The sequence below is a fragment of the Geotrypetes seraphini genome, chromosome 3, assembly GCF_902459505.1.
Source record: "Geotrypetes seraphini chromosome 3, aGeoSer1.1, whole genome shotgun sequence".
In the NCBI taxonomy this organism is placed as follows: domain Eukaryota; kingdom Metazoa; phylum Chordata; class Amphibia; order Gymnophiona; family Dermophiidae; genus Geotrypetes; species Geotrypetes seraphini.
The window spans coordinates 206,330,802-206,350,389 of NC_047086.1; the positions used below are offsets into that span (position 1 = coordinate 206,330,802).

General features: G+C 43.1%; 1 protein-coding gene across 2 annotated transcripts in view; it reads right to left on the bottom strand.

The window, feature by feature from the left end:
* The window catches only part of LETMD1 (LETM1 domain containing 1), an 85,460-nt gene extending 74,252 nt beyond the window's left edge, over positions 1 to 11,208 (bottom strand). The window contains exon 1 of one of the 2 annotated variants that reach the window (XM_033936839.1): positions 11,088 to 11,208. In XM_033936839.1, coding sequence (XP_033792730.1) covers positions 11,088 to 11,116 — 29 coding nt within the window. In that variant the 5' untranslated portion in view covers positions 11,117 to 11,208. The remainder of the gene's footprint in view (positions 1 to 11,087) is intronic. The other variant, XM_033936842.1, reaches the window with a different exon arrangement.
* Positions 11,209 to 19,588: the final 8,380 nt, after the last annotated feature.

Genomic DNA, 19,588 nt, shown 5'->3' on the forward strand with positions numbered 1-19,588 from the left:
GAGGTTGGTTATGCCCTCGACGAGACAGTCAAAAAGGCTGTGTGGTCTTAGGGACAGCAGGCGACTGAGACTTAGGCTGACCCTTCTGGGGAGGCTGACGCTTCGCCGGTTGTCTCGCAGGAGGAGTTTGCCTCGGCTGATAACGCCTCTGATGAATCAACGGTGGACGAGAAGGTCGAGACTGCTGAGGCTTGAGCTTCGGTCGAAGGATAGATTGGAAGGACTTTTCGTGGTCAGACAACTTCTTCATGACAGTCTCGATGGATTCGTCAAAAAGATCCGCCCCAGCACACGGGACGTTCGCCAGGCGGTCCTGAAGATTCGGGTCCATATCAATGGTCCGCAACCAGGCCAACCGGCGCATCGCCACCGAGCAAGCCGCCGCTCGGGCAGAGAGCTCGAATGCATCATAGGCAGATTGCATCAACTGAAGTCGGAGTTGGGACAACGAAGCAACCACTTCCTCAAACTCAAACCTAGCCTGGGACTCGATGTATGGAGTGAACTTTCGAAGAACAGGCAGAAAAAATTCCAAGTAGGTTGCAAAGTGGAAGTTGTAATTCAGGACTCTAGACGCCATCATCGAATTCTGATAGATGCGTCGCCCAAACTTATCCATGGTTCTGCCCTCGCGGCCCGGAGGAACGGAAGCGTAGACCTGGCCAGGGTGAGACCGCTTGAGCGAGGATTCGACCAGGAGGGACTGGTGCAAAAGCTGAGGACCCTCGAAGCCTTTATGATGTACCGTGCGGTACCGCGAATCCAATTTGCCAGGGACCGCAGGGATAGAGTAAGGAGACTCGAAGCAGCGCATGAAGGTCTGGTCGAGGAGCTTATGCAGGGGAAGCCGCAAGGACTCCGCCAGAGGTCGAGGCAAGTGCATGGTATCGAGATACTCTTTGGAATATCGAGACCCCGCATCTAGAGTAATGTCCAAGTCATCCGCCATCTGTCTGAGGAACGATGAAAAGGACAGTTGGTCCGCCGTCGCCGGTCCGCGAGACGGACTAGAAGAAGACGAAGCCTCAGGCTCCAAAGAGGCCTGCGAGCAACAGGACGAGTAGAAAACTTTGGGGTCCTCGAACTCCGGGCCCGGAGGAGGAGACCCAGTCGAAGCCACATACCCCAACCGAGGCAATTTCTTCTGAGGCGAGACAGTTGAGTGTCGAGAGGAATGCTTCGAAGAATGCCTGGACCGATGCCCCTCTCGATGCCTGGAAGAGGATCGAGTCCTTCTGTGCGAGACAGGGTCAGACGCTTCCAAGGAGCAGATCGGACTCGATGCCGTCGATCGCAAAGGTGGAAGAGTCGGTGCTTCTCTGGACGTCGCCCAGGCTTGATAGGGAGTTCGGAAGAACTCGTCCTGCTTCCTGCTATGCCCCGGACTGGATGGCCCCGAAGGTGGGCGCCACACTGATTCATGGGGCGGAGTAATCGGTTCCAAGGGAGGCAGGTCACTAAACGAGGGTTTCCTCGAGGGAATGGGCTCCAAAGGAGGCATATCACTAAGAGAAGCCCTCCTCGAGGGAATCGTTTCCAAAGGAGGCATAGCACTCTCGGAGGACCTCCTCGAGGACCCGGACACCACACGCCGCTCCTCCTCTCCGAGCAACGAGGTCGTGCGGCGAGGAGGAGGAGGAGGGGGCGGTCCGCCCCTCGAAGCCGAAGCTGGGAGGTCACCCTGGATGGTGGCGATCAGACGAGGCCCCATGGTTTGCATTAGCTCAACGAACTGAGCCTCCAGAATGGATCGCAGCGAAGCCGATATGGAGGGATCCGCACCAAAAGGGGGCCCTTCCGCACGGTCTCCGCGCTCCTTAGGTGCAGTGTGCTTCTGCTTGCCAGCTTTTGGCACCTTGAGCACCACTGGTGGAACTGTAGGAGTCGATACCTGCTCCGAGGAAACGGAGGAAGGCATCGGCGCCGAAGCCTGGGCCGAAACCGGGGTGAATGATGCCGGTTTCAGGAGGCCCGAAGCAGCTGGGGAGGCAGCGGGCTTCGCTGAAGGAGTCGAAGCCCCCGTCGATGTCGATGTCGAAGCTGCAGGATCTGACGAAGCTTCCATCTTGAACATGGACTCCCAGAGCAGACAGCGGCGCTTAAACGCTCTCGCCGTTAGAGTGGAGCAAGGCCGGCACGATTTCGGAAAGTGATCTGGTCCCAGACACTGTAAGCAGCGTCGATGAGGGTCCGTGAGCGAAATCGCGCGCTGGCACTTGCTACACTTTTTGAAACCGGTAATCGGCCGGGACATAGGCCGGAAAAGCTCCGCCGCAAGGTCGAAGGCGCGGGGCCTCAGCCACGCGGCCGACCCGGAGTCGGAAGGATAATTTTTTTTTTTTTTTTTTTAAAGAAATCAAAGAAAGAAATAAACGCACAGGAGAGCCCAAAAGAACTCAACCCGCGGCAAAAAGAAGGCAAAAAAGATATTCAATGGGCGCAAATTGAAGATAGACTTCTCAGCTCCGCGGAAGAAAAAGAACTGAGGAGACACGCCCGGAGCATCGGGCGGGAAGGCACTGGCGCGGTGCAGGCATCTCGAAACTTCAAACTTCTGAGTTTCTTCAAGCAAGACATGCTTGCAAGATGTCCGTATCGGGGCTCTGTCGGATGACATCACCCACTAGTGAGAATACCTGCCTGCTTGTCCTGGGATAAATTTTAGACTCATCTATGACCCTGGAAACCTAAGTAAATTTCTTTGGTAAAATTAAAAAAAAAAAAAAAATTAAAACAATTATGTATAATTTGATCATATTTTGAGCAAGCTACTTTGCTCTATTAGTCCCAATGCTAATTTTATTCCATCTTGATTACTGCAGTGTCCTGTACCTAGTTGGTCTACTAAGTTGCTAAGTAAGCTTCTGCTTATTCAGAATACCTCAGCTCATTTGCTTCAGTCATGGTGCATGGGCTTATTGTGCCACTAGAGCTTGTGTGCATCAGAGAAGCTGAAAGCTATGCCATCGGTAGTTTCACTACCAGCAGGGTCTCCCAAGGTGGAGATTTCAGTGGAGATGCCAGACTAACGATTTACCACTCATCTGGGCAGCAGCAGATGGGCAGTGTTGGAGGTGGAGGATTGCATTTAATGTGACAATGGCGACAACATTGAATGTATACTGCGCAGAAAGCCTGGCAATCTACTTCTGTATTCTGCCAAGAAAACTTGATGATGATGAGACAAAGAATCGACATTTAGTGTTGGAAGATGGTCTCCTTAATCAGAAGGCAGTGTATTACAAACTGTGTGCCATGGCAAGATTCCGTGAGATGCTAGCAAGGAGAGGTGCGGCACCGGCTGACTGCTTACAGGACGTGCCTCTTGCAGCAAGAGGCATGTCCTATAGGCAGTCAGCTGGTGCCAGTGCCTCTCCTCCTCTAGCACCCCCCACTGGCGTAGTAATTGCAGACTCTAGAGGGCCTTCATGCATGCATGGATGTTGACATGATGACATCACACATGCGCATGTCATCGCATCGATGTCCGTGCACTTCCTGATGCCCTCCAGCTGCAGCCCCGAGTTTTAGTGTGTCACTGCTTTAAAAAGTTTGCGGGACACTGTTCTACGGGCTAACTTCAAAATTAGTGCTGAACTTAGTGAGGGGTGCCATTGTTCCTCCATTCCCCTACTTTCAGTGTTTTTTGCTATGTGAGGATTTTTAACACAATATTTTCTGTCTTTGTGATTCCCTTTTGGAACTCTTTTCCTTCTCTTATTAGGTTGGAGTCAAATTATATGGCATTTTGTAAAAAACAAATGGCCTTTTTATTTGACAAATACTGATCAGATAATTTAGTTATATTTTTGTAGGTGGTATTATGATTTGTTTTTCTTTGTTTTGTGAACCACATTGACCCTGAAATTGGGATATAGCAGTAAATAAGTATCAGGTTGATATTGATATCAAACATCACATCTGTAGGTGAGTCACAGTAGTCATTGCAGGTGATCAAGAATGCTGAGTTAAAGAATATGGCCATAATATATTTATTTACTTACAGATATAGAAACAGAGAATATGATGGCAATAAAAGAGACATAAAGTCGATCCACAGTCTGCCCATCCAATCCAGCCTGCTCCCTCAGAAATCCTCAGTACTTTGTCCCATGCTTTCTTGAATTCTGAGGCTGTTTGTGTCTCCATCACCTTCATCTTTGCATTTACCTGCTTCACCCACCCTGGTTTATCCTCCAGCTCTCCCCTATTTTTGTTTGCTCCTACTTTCTGCATTTTGCAGGAGTCATTTCCCAGATTTATATCTGCATTATCCTAGAGGATCCTATGTTCTGCAGTTGTTGGACTTTCCAGCCTGTTCAGGAATATCCTCCCCATTGCCAGTGTATTCTGCAAATATTTAAAAAGTTTCCCAAAAACATACATCCCAACAGCAAAAGCACAAGTATAGAAAAGAGGCATAGTAGGGTAAACTTTAACCTATACCAGATTTCTGAGTGCCACCATGTTTTAAGTACTGAAGCAAAAAGCAGTAGAATATTATCTGATTAACATGGAATGAGGAGTCCATGGGCTGGAGTGCCCAGGAGGCAATAGTGACCAGGTACTGTTGCCTTTCCCTGGGAAGAGAGAGAATGGAGCTTCTCCCTCTTCCCTGGAAATGGGTTATGGCCACTAGGAATTGGGCATCTGGGCAAGGGGAAGGTCAAGGTAATAGTTGGGGAACAGGAGTGTCAGCCTCTTTCCCTTTCCTTATCCTGCCCATCCACCTCTGCTTGGTGAGGGTGGGGATAGGACAGGTGTGTGGAAGAGTTGTTGCAGCTTAGATAATACAAATCCCTGAGCCAGTAGGCTTGACACAGAAGGAGGAGAATTATAAAGTGTTGCAGTACAAGGAAATATGGAAGATACTGGTAATATCTACCCAGATAGCTACCATGTTTCCCCAAAAGCAAGACAGTATCTTATATTAATTTTAGGCCCAAAAAGCGCACTAGGTCTTATTTTCAGGGTATGTACATGATCATCTCTCTGTTCCTCCCCTTCACCCTAATTCTTCCTCTTTCCTTTCTCTCCCCCACATGCGTAGCATCTTTCCTCCCATCCCTCGTACAGCAGGACCTTTGCCCAGCTTCCCTTCTTTCCCATCCCTTGTTCAGAAGGACCCTTGCCCAGCTTCTATCCTTTCTTCCCTCCCATCCCTCATGCAGCAGGATCCTTGCCTAGTTTCCCTTCCCTCCCTCCCATCCCTTGTGCAGCAGGACCCTTACCCAGCTTCTATCCTTCCCTCCCTCCCATCCCTCGTGCAGCAGGACCCTTGCCCAGCTTATCTCCCTCCCATCCCTTGTGCAGCAGACCCCTTGAGCGAGCACCCCACCCCCCCCGAGCACACACCATGCAGCCGAACCCCTATCCTTCCTCCCTTTCATCCGAACCCTGCCTACCACGAGCGAACCCTACATACCTTCCTAAGCAGTTTTGGGCCGTCAGCACTCTTAAACAGGCTGCTTCTGTCTTGTCTGCCCAAAAATTCACTCTGCCGCATTAATGATCAGTAACGCGACAGAGTGAATTTATGGGCAGAAGGCCTTGAAAATACAATGGGAGAAAGTAATTTGTTTTCACTCTATGAAAAATTAAGCAGTGGAATTTGTTACCAGAAGATGTGGTAAAGGTAGCAAGTGTAGCTGTGTCTAAAATGTGTTTAGACAAATTCCTGGAGGAAATGTCCATAAACCAGTGATGTAGCCATAGGTGGGCCGGGACCCATCCAATGTAGACTCAGGCTCACCCCCACTCCAAATTTGTTCTCCCTTAGCATGGCTGGTGGGGGATCCTCAAGCCCTGTCAGCCAAAGACCAAACTTACATCTTGGGTGGCTGGTAGCAATGTTCCTAAGCTGCTACTGCCAGCCGCCAGACTCAGTTTTGCACATGTATGAAAAGTAAAAACTGAGCATGTGAGGAGGGGGCAGCAGCAGAATCCCTTGGAGTAAATATGCCATGGCCCAGCAACTCCCATGTACCTTTGTTTTCTGTGAGATATTGGAAAGGGGGAGGAAGACTATACAAACAATGAAATCAGCATTCATAAGAATAGCCTTACTGGGTCAGACCATCAAGCCCAGAAGCCTGTTCTCATGGTGGCCAATCCAGGTCATTAGTACCTGGAAAAAACCTAAGAAGTAGCAACATTCCATGCTACCGATCCAAGGCAAGCAGAGGCTTCCCCCATGTCTTAATAAAAGACGATGAGGCTCATAATTGAAAGAGAAAAACGTCCAAAAACCGGCCTAAGTTGGCACTAGGACAAACATTTCTCAAAAACGTCCAAGCACCGGTAATAACACTGGGTTTTGGATATATTTCTAAACGACCTAGGCCTTCATAGTGCCGCTCAATGTCCAAAGCTAAATGGCGCGTTTCGGGAGGCGTGTCAAGGACGGGAGTTGGTCAGGATGTGGGCCAGCTTAGACTTAGTCGTACAGCATGTATAACAGAAAGTTTAACAACAGAGCCTAGACGGAACTTGGACGTTGTGACTTAGACCATGTAAGCATGGTCTAAGTCACAAAAACCCACCTAAACTCACCAGATAAGCACTGAAAACACATAACACAGACCCCCACACACTACCCCAGTGATCACCAACCCCCACCCTACCCCCATAAAAATTTTATTCACAACTTTAAATTTCAGCCTCCAGACCATCATCACCTGGCCGCCTGGCATAGGAAAGCCTAGTCGTCCAGCCCAGAGGCAGCTTAAGTCGGTCTTGGGGGTGGGTTAGGGACTCATAGAGAGGAGGACCCATGCCCATACACCCCTGTACTCACTGCATTGATACTGAAACGTGCACTGCCCTATACACCCCCAAAACCCTTTTTTACTGGCATATAAGTGGCTCCTGCAGCCATAAGGGCTATTGGGGTGGTAGATAAGTGGGTCTAGAGGATTCTGGAAGTGGTTTTGGGGGGATAACCATCACCTATAAGGGAGCTGTAGGGAGGAGAAGACATGGCACCCTTTTTGTGAAGTTCACAGCAGTGCCCTGTAAGGTACCCCACTATTTAGGTGGCATGTCTGGATGTGCAGTCCATCACTTTGCAGACATCCAACAGGGCTTGTTCTAAGCATTTTGGACTTGGACAGAAGGTTGGACGGAAATGTGGTATAAAGATAGACGATTTAGTGGCTTGGACGATCAGATCGGCAGGACGTATAATTAGACGATTTTCAAAAGTAAAAAAAGTTGGATGTATCTTTCGAAATGTGTCTTAGGCTCTTTTTAACTTTGGACGACTTGTGAGATGGACGTAAACAGACTTAGACATCCCTTTCGATTATGCCCCTCCACGGACTTTTCTTCCAGGAATTTGTTCAAACATTTCTTAAAACCAGCTACGCTATCTGTAGATAGATATCATTATGTGAATTTGTGCCTTAAGTTTTTCAAAGGGACCCATTGTCATTGTTAGCCCTTCCCGATACTACTTTATTTATGTAAAAGATTTATAGCCCACTGCATCCACAGTTCTATATGGGTTACATAAGAACACAAATAATAAAAGTATAACAATCAAACAATCAATTTAAATACAAGTATATTGTATTAAAGGCACATTAAACTTCCTTATTTGTCCCAAATGGGCTCACAATCTAAACTAAAGTGCCTGAGGAAGAAAGAATATGAAATTTATCAAATAGAAAATAAAAGAACTTTGAGGAGGAGTTTAAGTTTTTAAAGGATTTTGCAGCTGAACAGATTTTTATATACAAATATTTTAAAAGGCCTGTTTTCCTTACCAACAAAATTAGAGATAATGACTGGACATATGGTTAGTTTGATTTTTCTTTATGAATCAACAAATATTCTTGACTGCCCTAACCTAGTGAGATTTTCTTTTTGTGTGTGTGGGTTCATTTTGTTATGGAAAAGCCAGCGCTAATTTTCACAAATGTAGAATTTGTAATGTCAGCAGGGCCAGATTAACACTATTTTGGGCCTTAGCTAAACATATACTTGTGTGCCCTTATCAGGATTTCTCCTTCCACCTCTCCCTGATTTTCTTCTTTTTCTCACCATTGTCCTGCCCTCCCCCCAACATTTCATTTTTCCAGAAGTAGCAGGGCATGATGGCAGTAATACTTTGTGGGTGAGCAGGAGGATTCTGCAAACATGCCAAAATAAAGAGGCTTAATGGTTAGAACTGGAGAGCTGCCAAGTTACCCAGTTCCTTGAGAGAAATTCTGAACTACTCCTAGATTTGTGCAACCTTATCCTGATACATTAAGGGACTTGGTAGTATCAGGGACTACAAATAGCACACTGAATTGGGATGTAAGTTCAACCACTGGATTGCCTCTCTCCTGGAGCTGGGTAACTGTTGCCCAATTCGCATCGATTCACTTCAGTGAATCGATTAAAATCAATTCATTTTCTGAGAAAATCGGACTCACTGATTCAGCCCCAGAACCCCCCACCCCACCCTGAGATCTAACATACCTCTGAGGCCTCCTAAAACAGCAGCAGCAGCAGTGACGCAGCAGAGGGAAGCCCTAGCAATGCAGGCCAAGAAGTAGTGTTCAGGGTGCGGCCGCCACTGCTGCTGCTTTAGGAGGCCTTGGAGGTATGTTAGGTCTCACGGTGGAAGGGTTGGGGGGGTGCTGCAGCACAGGAGGATGGAAGGGAGGAATGGAAAATTACTGCACAGGGGAATAAATAGGAGGGGAGGAAAGCTGCTGCTTAGGGATTTGGGAGGGGAGGAAAGAAAGAATTGTTGGGGGTAGAGGAGAAGAGGGAAGAGGTAGAAAGGGGTGAGAGGGAGAAATCCTGCATATGGTGGAGGGGAAGGAGACATGCATGGAGAAGAGAGAGGGAGAAATTTTGGATATAGGGTGTGAACAGGGTAACCTACCAAACCCTGCCCTTAGTTGCCCGGGAATAATGATAATTGCACAAATGTTTCCAAGCCAATATTATTATTATTTTTTTAATTAAAAATTAACAGCAAATCTCAATTCATTAGGCCATTTGTACAAGAGGTCATCATAGTCAGGCATGTCAAAGTACATCTTTCCTGACAAAATATGAACTCCGAGGATCAACGCCCCAAGGTTCATTTATATACTTTTGCAGCGCTTAGTATGACATCACACCTGTCAACCAATCAACCAAGAGAGAGGCCATCTTTAGGTTTTTTGAACAAAGAAAGTTCCTTTTAACATAGTTACCAGGCTTAAGAAAAGTTTTACAAATCATACACAGCAATTTTTGAATGCAAAACACATTAGAAGAAAAGTTTGAATCCAAAATCAACTCTGTCAGGTGCATTGGAGAAAACTGACAGTCTGGGATTTCACAGATGCTAAAAGAACCCCCCCCCCCCATATATAACCTCCCCTAACTGGAAATTTCTATGTGGGCTAAAGAAGCCCACCCATCACAAGTTTCTATGGTAGGCTAGCTGAAAGGTCCGATAGGTCAAACTGCAATGTTGCCTTTCAGGATTTCTTCAGGTTTAAAATATATAAAAATACAATTTTCAAAACCAATTCTCGTGTTTAAACATACATTCACACACATAAAACACATTCTCTCACACATTCGGGGCCCCAAAACTTTCATAAACCATTCAATACTTAAATACAAATCAGTCACTTTCTTCTATACCCAGCATTGGAATGCCAGGACCATCTGTTAATACTTAAGCAATGAGTTTCATGACAATCCAGACAAAGAAAACTAGAAACCCAGGCCTTTTTTAAGCGGGAAAACTTCAGTATTTTAGACAAAGAAAGATGAAAAAATGGAGTCTGATTAATACCTCTTTAAGATCTGGCTTATTGGAGTCAGATTAATACCTCTATATGATCTGGCTTAATCCAGCAAAAGACATAAAGAGAATATTATTATGCTTTTCCTTAATATTAATCTGTAGTGTTTTTCTGGCCTTGGCTGCAATACATATTTAGATTTTTATTTTTGTATTTATGCACCAACTTTTCATAAGTTTCTATTGGGTGTGGCCTTAACTATCAAATATGCATCTAACTAGATTTACCCAAAACCATATGAAAGGCAGGTGTCATTTAGAAATATCTACAACATACTCCACAAACATATCTTGCACACTATCCGTTCCATTACAGCATTATAGTGCCCCCTACCAGCCAGCCAGCGCCAATACTCAAGTGGAGGGCAGGGAGACATGGTCCATGGGGAGAGATAAAGACATGTTGCATATGATAATGGAAGGGAGGAAAGAAGAGATGCATGGAGGGGAATAGAGAGGTTTGACCCAAGGCACAAGGTGTGTGTGTGTGTGTGGGGGGGGGGGGGTAGAGATGGTAGACAGTGGGAAAGAAACAAATGTTGGATATGGAGGCGAGAGGTAGAAAAACCAATTTTATTTTCTATTTTGTCAGATTTCTATTATGTCAGATTTGAAATGTGTATCCTGTCAGAGCTGATATTAGACAGTGAGCATAAGCTACGACCTAACAGATAGGAAAAGTATTTTTTATTTATTTTGTTTACACCATAGCGCTGGTGTGGGATTGGAGAGAGCAAAGGGGGATGGGGTGGGTGGAAAGACTACAAAATAAATCCACCAGGAAGTTTGAAAAAAAAAAAAAAAAAAGCTCAGTTGGGCAGGAATAGCGAATCAAATAAAAAAATCAATTCAATAGGCTGAATCGAATCAAAAAAATGTCTGTGCTCTGCAGCAGAGAAGTTGTGCAGGTCATATCCATACTCCACTGCCTCTAGTTCAAACTGAAGGTGCCAAGGGACAATGTAACTGAGGTTTATGTTTACAAAGTTTTACATGTGAGAAAAGCTTCACAAATGCAAGCAGCAAAGTTAAAAATGCCACTTGCTTTGGTGTTTATGAAAGGATATAGACAGAAAGAAGACAGTGTTGAAAGGAATTTGTCCAGGAAATTTATAGCTAGCTGGGTAAATTCCCTAGGCTGAAAACTTCCCTTTATTTCATATGCAGTGAACTTTCAAAGGGAAGGTCCATTTATATCATACAGAAATATACACAGATATTTGTATATTATGTAAAGTAACCTGCAAGAATTAAATAAATAAATGCATGCACTCTCAGACAATGTTCCTACCTCCACACCATCATGCAAAGTTCTTGCATTTGCTGCCAATTCTCTTCCTCAGCCTGCAGCAGTCCCTTCACACTTTCTCACACTCTTCAATTCCTTCTCCCTTTCAACAATCCCATTCCCACCGAATAGTCACTAGTTCTAAAGCTCTCTCTAAAACCTGGGACTCAGCCCCTTTTTCTGTGACTAGAAGCCTCCTGGATCCTACCATAGTACTAGAAGGGGGTGGGGGGCGTGGATTGGAGAGCTACAGAAGACTAAACTGTGAAAAATATCCAGACACTTTAGCCATCATTCTGACTTTGAGCCCACTAATTTACAAATTTGTAGAATCCTAAAAAAACCAACCCAGACAGTTGACAATCTGAAGCTCCTCAGCATATCTGTTATGGCCTCCCCTTAAACTTTTGGGCCCAAGGCACGTGCCTAGTTTGCCTATGCCTTAACCTGGTTCTGCATGTTAGCAAAAAGCAGTTATTGCTTCTGTCAGTAACAGTTTCTTGTGTCAGCAACACTTTACATGAATATGCACTTTCCTGGAATGTTTTGGGACCAGTGAATAAGGAGCAGGCTTCAAGTTGTGCAAAGTTTGCATGGAATGTTATGCTGAGTGGAAAACCTGTTTGTCTTGCCCTACCCATGCCTATTATGCATTACTGTCTTATGCAACAGATGCAATACACATGGATGATATGAAAAAGTTAAATGTTTCTCTATATCTCTGGAACTTCGGAGGACAGAGGAGAAGTTCACAGATTGAAGATAATTTCAGGTGGTTTTCACATAGCACTTTCTGTAGATTTACGATGGGTTATATACCAGTATGTTGGGGGCGAGGAAGGTATGGGTCTCTATGTGTGAAGAAACAGTTATGTAGATCTTATGCTGATTTGAAACAGATTGAGACTTTGAATGTTGTTAGCTCTGTGACATTAATTAATGCTCATTCAGCGAGGAACAAGATAGAAATTTTTGATAATCGTACAACTGATTATCCTGATATACTATGTATTACTGAATCTTGGCATTATTCAGATGAGGTTCCATTGGACCAATTTTGTGTCGGTGATTATGTTGGGTTTTCAACATCACGTCTTGGAAAGAGAGGTGGAGGTTTGTTAACTTTGGCTAAATCTAGTTGCATGTTTACTGTAACAAAAGTAAAGAATCACAGTACATTAGAGTTTCAAATGCTATCATCTTCTAGATTTAATATCTTATTATATTATTGCCCACCAGGGGTATTATATGTTGATATGTCTAATTTTTTTTTCCATATTGATTGAAGATAAGATTGACCCTACATCTACTATACTACTTGGAGATTTTAACATTCACGCTGATCAGACTAATATTGACTTGCGGGTGCTTACTTTTTTAAATGTCCTTGAAGGTCTAGGTTGGATGCAGACCATATCATTCCCAACACATAATGCAGGTCTTATTTTGGACCTTTGTTTCGTTAATTCTCAATTGAAAGAATCCCTTCTTCTTGCCACCAGTTTTCTTCCAGTTCCCTTGTCTGACCATCATTTAGTGTAAATCTTTTTTACTGATGAAAATGAATACAATCAGAAATAACAAGTAAACAAAGAAATTGGACAAGGCTATGAACACAGAAAATCGGTATAAGAACATAAGAATTGCTGCTGCTGGGTCAGACCAATGGTCCATTCTGCCCAGCAGTCCGCTCACGCAGCGGCCCCAAGGTCAAGACCAGTGCTGCAAATGAGTCCAGTCTCACCAGTTTAGCATGAACTTGTCCAACTTTGTCTTGAAACCCTGGAGGGTGTTTTCCCCTATAACAGACTCCGGAAGAGCGTTCCAGTTTTCTACCACTCTCTGGGTGAAGAAGAATTTCCTTACATTTGTACGGAATCTATCCCCTTTCAACTTTAGAGAGTGTCAACAGTACATGAACCACCCCTCCCTTTCCCCAGTACCCCCCTTCTCCCCAACAATCCCAAATAGTATCAGTGGAAAGGAACCAACCAATATCCCAAGGCCTTTGTGTCTGATAGGCCTGGAAAGAAAAAGGAACAAAGGCACAACCACTTAGGTTCCTGCTGCTGTCAACCGAACAAGCAAACTGCAGCTAAATGAAAACTGGCCATCATTTAATTATGTTGACTATTCCAGTGTTTATTTCAAAGAGTTGAAGGAAAAAGAAGCTCTCCTTTAGAATCAGGGAGGAAGTGAAGATAGCAAGATTAAAACAAATATGGCTTCCCAAGTTAGATATGCTAGATCATCTTGGGGTATCTGAAGCAGTTAATTGCTCTTACAGATTGTTTAGCTACAGTAGCACCGCTAAAGGAGATTCATCCTCGATGATCCCATGCTGCACCATGGTTTTCTGATGAGATAAAAAAATGAAAGCAGTCATTGAGACAGAGAGAACATAGATGGCAGAAATGTTCTGATCATGAATCTCTTTTGGCTTATCAGGATTGGTTAGTGACGTATAAGTGTGCCACTTTAGATGCCAAAAGGCTATATTTTGAACAGAAAATAGGCAATGTGACAAATTCTTCTAAGGAGCTATTTAAAATAGTAAAGAAGTTACCAAACTTATCTGTGCAAACTGATAAGTTTTTTTTCCAGTCATGAGTTTCTGATGGTTTACTTTGTACCTCGCACAGAATTGTTGGATGTTTGCGAGTAATAAATTTTAAATTAATAAATAAAATTCACTGCCCATAGAACTAAGAGGGAGATACATAAAACCTAAAGTGCTTGCAATGTTTCATTTAGACTGGTTTTAGCCAGCCTACTTGAAATGTATTTTTTGGCTAATGCACAGAGGCTTTCAGCTACTGTTTTACAGTGCATAGAAACAGTGACCAAAAGTCATAACAGCCATACTGGGTCAGACCAATGGTCCATCTAGCCCAGTGTCCTGTTTCCACAGTGGCCAATCCATGTCACAAGTACCTGGCAAAAACCTAAATAATAGTAACATTCCTTGCTACCAATCCCAGGGGAAGTGGTAGCTTTCCCTATGTCTGTCTCTATAGCAGACTATGGACTTTTCTTCCAGGAACTTGTCATAACCTTTTTTAAAACCAGCTATGTTAACCACTGTTACCACATCCTCTGGCAATGTGTTCCAGAGCTTAACTATTCCCCGAGTGAAAACACATTTCCTTCTAGTAGTTTTTAAAGTATTTCCCTGTAACTTTATAATGGGATCTATATGTGCCTTCTCAATGCTATGCTTTATGTTTATCAATGGTTGTAATATGAAATTGCCTTTATTAACTTACTAGTTTTTAGCCCGTTACATTAATGGGTGCTAGAATAGATGTGTAGACTTAGGCATTTCTTTCTTTCTTTGTCTGTCTGTCTTTTTTTTTTTTCTTTCTTTCTTTCTGCCCCCTGTCTTCCCTTCTCCCTTACTTTTACCTCCCCCATGTCCAGCAGCACCCCTGTCCTGCTCCCCCTGTCCAGCAGTAGCCCTTCTCCGTTCCTTTTACCCCATCCTTGCTCCCCCTGTCTAGCAGTAGCCCTTCTCCATTCCTTTTACCTCCCCCCTGTCCAGTAGTACCCCTTCTCCCTTACCTGCTCACTGTACAGCATCCACTAGGCCGGGCAGCCTCGGGGCTTTTGCTAGGCCAGCCCGCTTTGCATTATCGAAGTGGGCCGGCCTAGCAAATGCCCCGCGGCTGCTGCCGCTGCTGGTCCAGGGGTGAGAAGGAGAGGCGTCGTCAGAAGTCAGCCAGTGTCTGAGATCAGGGCAGGAATGTTACTGGGGAAACCACTGCACGCGTTACAAACCTCCAAAGGCTCCTACTGCGCATGTGGCAACACGGAGCACGGATCAGGGATCATGGCCGCACGAAGTTTCAACTGCGTATGTGCGCTAAGGGTTTTATTATAGCGGATAGTACAAGGGTACAGTCGTATATATCAAGCACAGACTTAAAGAAAATGTACTGTATAATAATTTTAGCAGAGAAACCACATTCATACCATATCATCAGAAATAAATAAAAAATGCAGAAAAATAATAGGTACAAAAAGAATGGAAAAAACAGACCTCATACACGGGCAGCTGGGACTGCACAGTACCCTAAGCTACCCGTATCATCACTGGTCTGAAAAAACTCCTTACATTTATATTATATCAATTTTTCATTTCATTCATTAGATTTCTATTTCTCAAAATTCAATTTCTGTCATCATTATCATTGAATGGAAAAAAGGTTAAATCTGCCAAAAACAAATTGCAATGACTACAGCCTGGAGCAAAAAAGTTTCAGTTATTAAATTGTGTAAAAGAGCGTAACAAACTTATCTTGAAGTCACTTCTCTCAGGGGATCAGTGGTCATTTCATCTAGGGCTCCTTTTACTAAGCTGCGATAACGTTTTTAGCGTGCACAGAATCTTAGCACGCTCTAAACCCATGCTACATGGCTAGAATTAACGCCAGCTCAATGCAGGCGTTAGCGTCTAGCACGCTCTAAAACCGCTATCGCAGCTTAGTAAAAGGAGCCCCTAATCTTTCAAGTGGCTTCTTCCTGACAGAAAGCACTACTGTTTTGCCTCAACAAGGCTACATCATGGGAAAAAAAATCTTTTCACTATACATTGTGTCCAAACGCTTTCACGCAGCAAACAAACTGGACTGGCACGCCATGGCAATTCACAATCCACTAATTACCAAACAATTTAACATGGATTAATCAGAATTTATCAAGAAGTTTTTGTGGACCTTCAGAATGTGAGCTGATTTCAAATTATATTGTATAAATCACACACTCATCAACTCATTAGTCCTTTTTTTTAGACTTTCTTATTGACATCATTATGTTTATAAACATCCAAACAGTTTTATATATTTTTTTATAATCTTCCATTTATCTTAGATAGTCATAGAGCTGTTTTCAAGTTATCCAGCTCATTCATTCAGATTCATAAGTGCAGCTCAATCTTCCTGCAGACACCCCGTCATAGTACCATGTTTTGCGATTGGTTGCATCAGGGTTTTTTAAAAAATTATTTATAAAATTTCAATTTTACAAGCATACAATAACACTTCAAGTAAATACAATTTAAGCATACAAAGCAAAAAAAAAAAAAAAAATTTAAACTCTTTAGTCTACAGTTTAGGAGATCAAGAAAATAAATTAACCACAGTGGAAATTATCGAATAACTGATTGCAAGAGAAATGGCACTAGATACACCTTCCTACATCCGAATGGCAAGTCATATCATTAGGCACAGTTACCAACCCTTCTTTCGACTCAACAAATTCCAAGAGTTGTATAGGCTCAAAAAAAAAAAGAAAATTCTTATTTTGATAAGTAACATAACATTTTGCAGGATATTTAACAAGAAATGTTGCCCCTAGAGCCAGAGCTCTTGGTCTCAAGGCCAAGAATTCTTTCATCTCTGGGTTTTTTGAGATAAGTCTGGAAAGATTCTAACATTTGAGCCTAAAAACTAGTCATTCTTATGACAGAAATACAGACGAAGAACAAACTGTCCGCTAGAATTGCAAGTATGGTAGTTCTATCAGTAACCATTTCTAAAGAAGTTTCCAAAAATGAAGATAAGTTCATATCTGCCTGTTTGTCTACAGGCAGTTCCGCTGGAGTAGATTCCCATTGAGAACTCTTGGTATTGAGGTAATAAGCTCTCACAATTGGGGGTAAATTTTCCAACGGTATGGCTAAAGTCTCATGGAAATATTTCTAACCATCTCCACCGGTGAGGTGATAGGACATTTAGGGAAGTTCAAAAATCTTAAATTGTTCTCTCTCAGGTGATTTTCAAAGTTTTCCATTTTACATGAAATAAATGATCTTTCTTTAATCATTTCTACTTCTACAGTTTTCATTTATGCATCAGGGTTTCAGAAACTGATCTACACATTTCACAAAACTTCTCATTCTTTATAGATTTTGATTAGTCCATTATAAATTGTTTGGTAACTAGTGGATGCTTTATGTATACTGTATACACGAGAGGTGCTTGGGATTTAAAATTAAAGTCATATTATACTGTATGTGGAAACTTACAATCTTTGTAACTCAGTAAGATATTATGTTTAATGTTTCTACACAAAAACAAAGAAAGGACTGTAGAGTGGAATGTACAAGGTACAGGAATCTTTTATTAAAAGTCTATACAAAATTGTAATCCATAAAAATGGCTCTCATATAGTTTTAATAAAGATTCCTGTACCTTGTACATTCCACTCTGCAGTCCTTTCTTTGTTTTTGGTGTTCGCCTTTTACTGCAGACCCATTGGATTTTTCTTTGTAATGTTTCCACAATCAATACTAAATATTTACTCTAGCCTACCCCTTGTTTAGTGAATGGAGACTTGAACTTTTCTAGTTGCTATCAGGCTAGTACTTCTCCATAAAGTCTGATTTTAAACATAATTTCGCTGTAGCAGCATTTCTGGTGTTAGCTCAGTCTGAATAGAAATTTATCACCTCTGCCCATGAAGAGATTATTGCTCCCCCCTCTATCGAAACATCCTTCTCCATGGCATAGCTTTCCAGTCCCTCTGCAGGGCTGGAAGCCACCAATTCGGTCTCACATTTTGTCATGCTCTCACTCTCTCATTCTAGCTCTCACTCATACTCAGCTGTCTCAAATTATCATTCTTATTCTCCTAATATCCAGGAAATCCATTGTTATATAGGATTTGTCTCCATAGCCATTAATGGAAGTCCTGTCATTGGCTGTTGGAAGTAATGGAGCTTGGCAATTCATAATTGGTCCAGTTTAATGAGGATTAAGTCAAAGGAATTGGTCCTATGATGCAAAGGCCTAGTTAGCTTAAGCAAACAAAACCCATTCTCTGATAGGCCTATCAAAGGGGAGTCATGAATGGTCATAATTGTCCCAGATCATCATGACCTAAATTGTCTTCCACCATGATTCATCTGTCCCTTGATCTCACCTAGAATAAACAATACAGCTTTACATTGCAATGTTTTTCAGTATACCAGCTTGGATCAATAATGATGATAGCTTAATTCTCTTTTTTTAAAAAAATACAATTCAGGCCTGGTCTGAACAGCTACATATCAAAGCCTTAATTTAACCTAACTTCTCTATAGACTGCAGGTCCATAACCTCCCCAAAACTAACCTCAACAACTTAATTGAGTGTCCTCCTAGTCTTTGCACTTTTTGAAGGAGTGAAAAATCAATTCACTTGTATCTGTTTTACTCCACTCAGGATTTTGTAGACTTCAATCATATCTCCCCTCAGCCATCTCTTTTCCAAGCTGAAGAGCCATAAACTCTTTAGTCTTTCCTCATATGAAAGGATTTTCATCCCTTTTATTATCTTGGTCGCTCTTCTTTGAACCTTTTCTAATTCTGCTATATCTTTGAGATACGGCGATCAGAATTGAATGCAATACTCAAGGTGAGGTTGCACAATGGAGCGATACAGAGGCATTATAACATTTCTTATTTACCATCTCTTTTCTAATAATTCCTAGCATCCTGTTTGGTTTTTTTGGCCATCACACATTGGGGAGAACATTTCAGCATATTGTCTATGATGCCACCTAAATCTTTTTCTTGGGCATTAGAAACATAGAAAAAAAGCAGCAGAAAAGGGCTATAGCCTACCAAGTCTGCCCATTCCAAGTATCCCCTCCCCTGAATTTACTCCCTTAAAGATCCCACGTGAGTATCCCATTTTCTCTTAAAATCCGTCACGCTGCTGGCCTTTATCACCTGGAGTGGGAGTCTGTTCCAATGATCCACTACTCTTTCGGTGAAGAAGTACTTCCTGGAGTCGCCATGAAACTTCCCTCCCCTGATTTTCAGCGGATGCCCTCTGATGGTCGAGGGTCCTATGAGCCAGAAGGTATCATCTTCTGACTCGATGCGTCCCGTGATGTACTTATATGTTTCATTCATATCTCCCCGTTCTCTTCTTTCCTCAAGTGAGTACAGCCGCAATTTTTTTAATCTTTCTTCATACGTGAGATTCTTGAGCCCCAAGACCATCCTGGTGGCCGTTCGCTGAACCGACTCGATCCTCAGCACGTCCTTTCGGTAGTGTGGTCTCCAAAACTGAACACAGTACTCCAAGTGAGGCCTCACCATGGCTCTAGCATCTGGTAACTATGATTTGGGTTATTCTTCTCAATGTGCATCGCTTTGCTTTTATCCACATTAAATTTCATCTGCCATTTGGATGCCCAGTCTTCCAATTTCCTAAGGTTCGCCTGCAATTTTTCACAGTCCACATGAGTTTTAACATCTTTGAACAGTTTAGTGTCATCTGCAAATTTAATCACCTCACTCGTAATTGGATATCATACTGTAATTGGATATCATACTCATAAAAATATACATTTAGGGCTCCTTTTACGAAGGTGCGCTAGCGTTTTTAGCACACGCATCGGATTAGTGCGCGCTAGCCAAAAAACTACCGCCTGCTGAAGAGGAGGCGGTAGCGGCTAGCGCGCACTATTTCGCGCATTCAGGCGCTAATGCGCCTTTGTAAAGGGAGTCCTTAAAG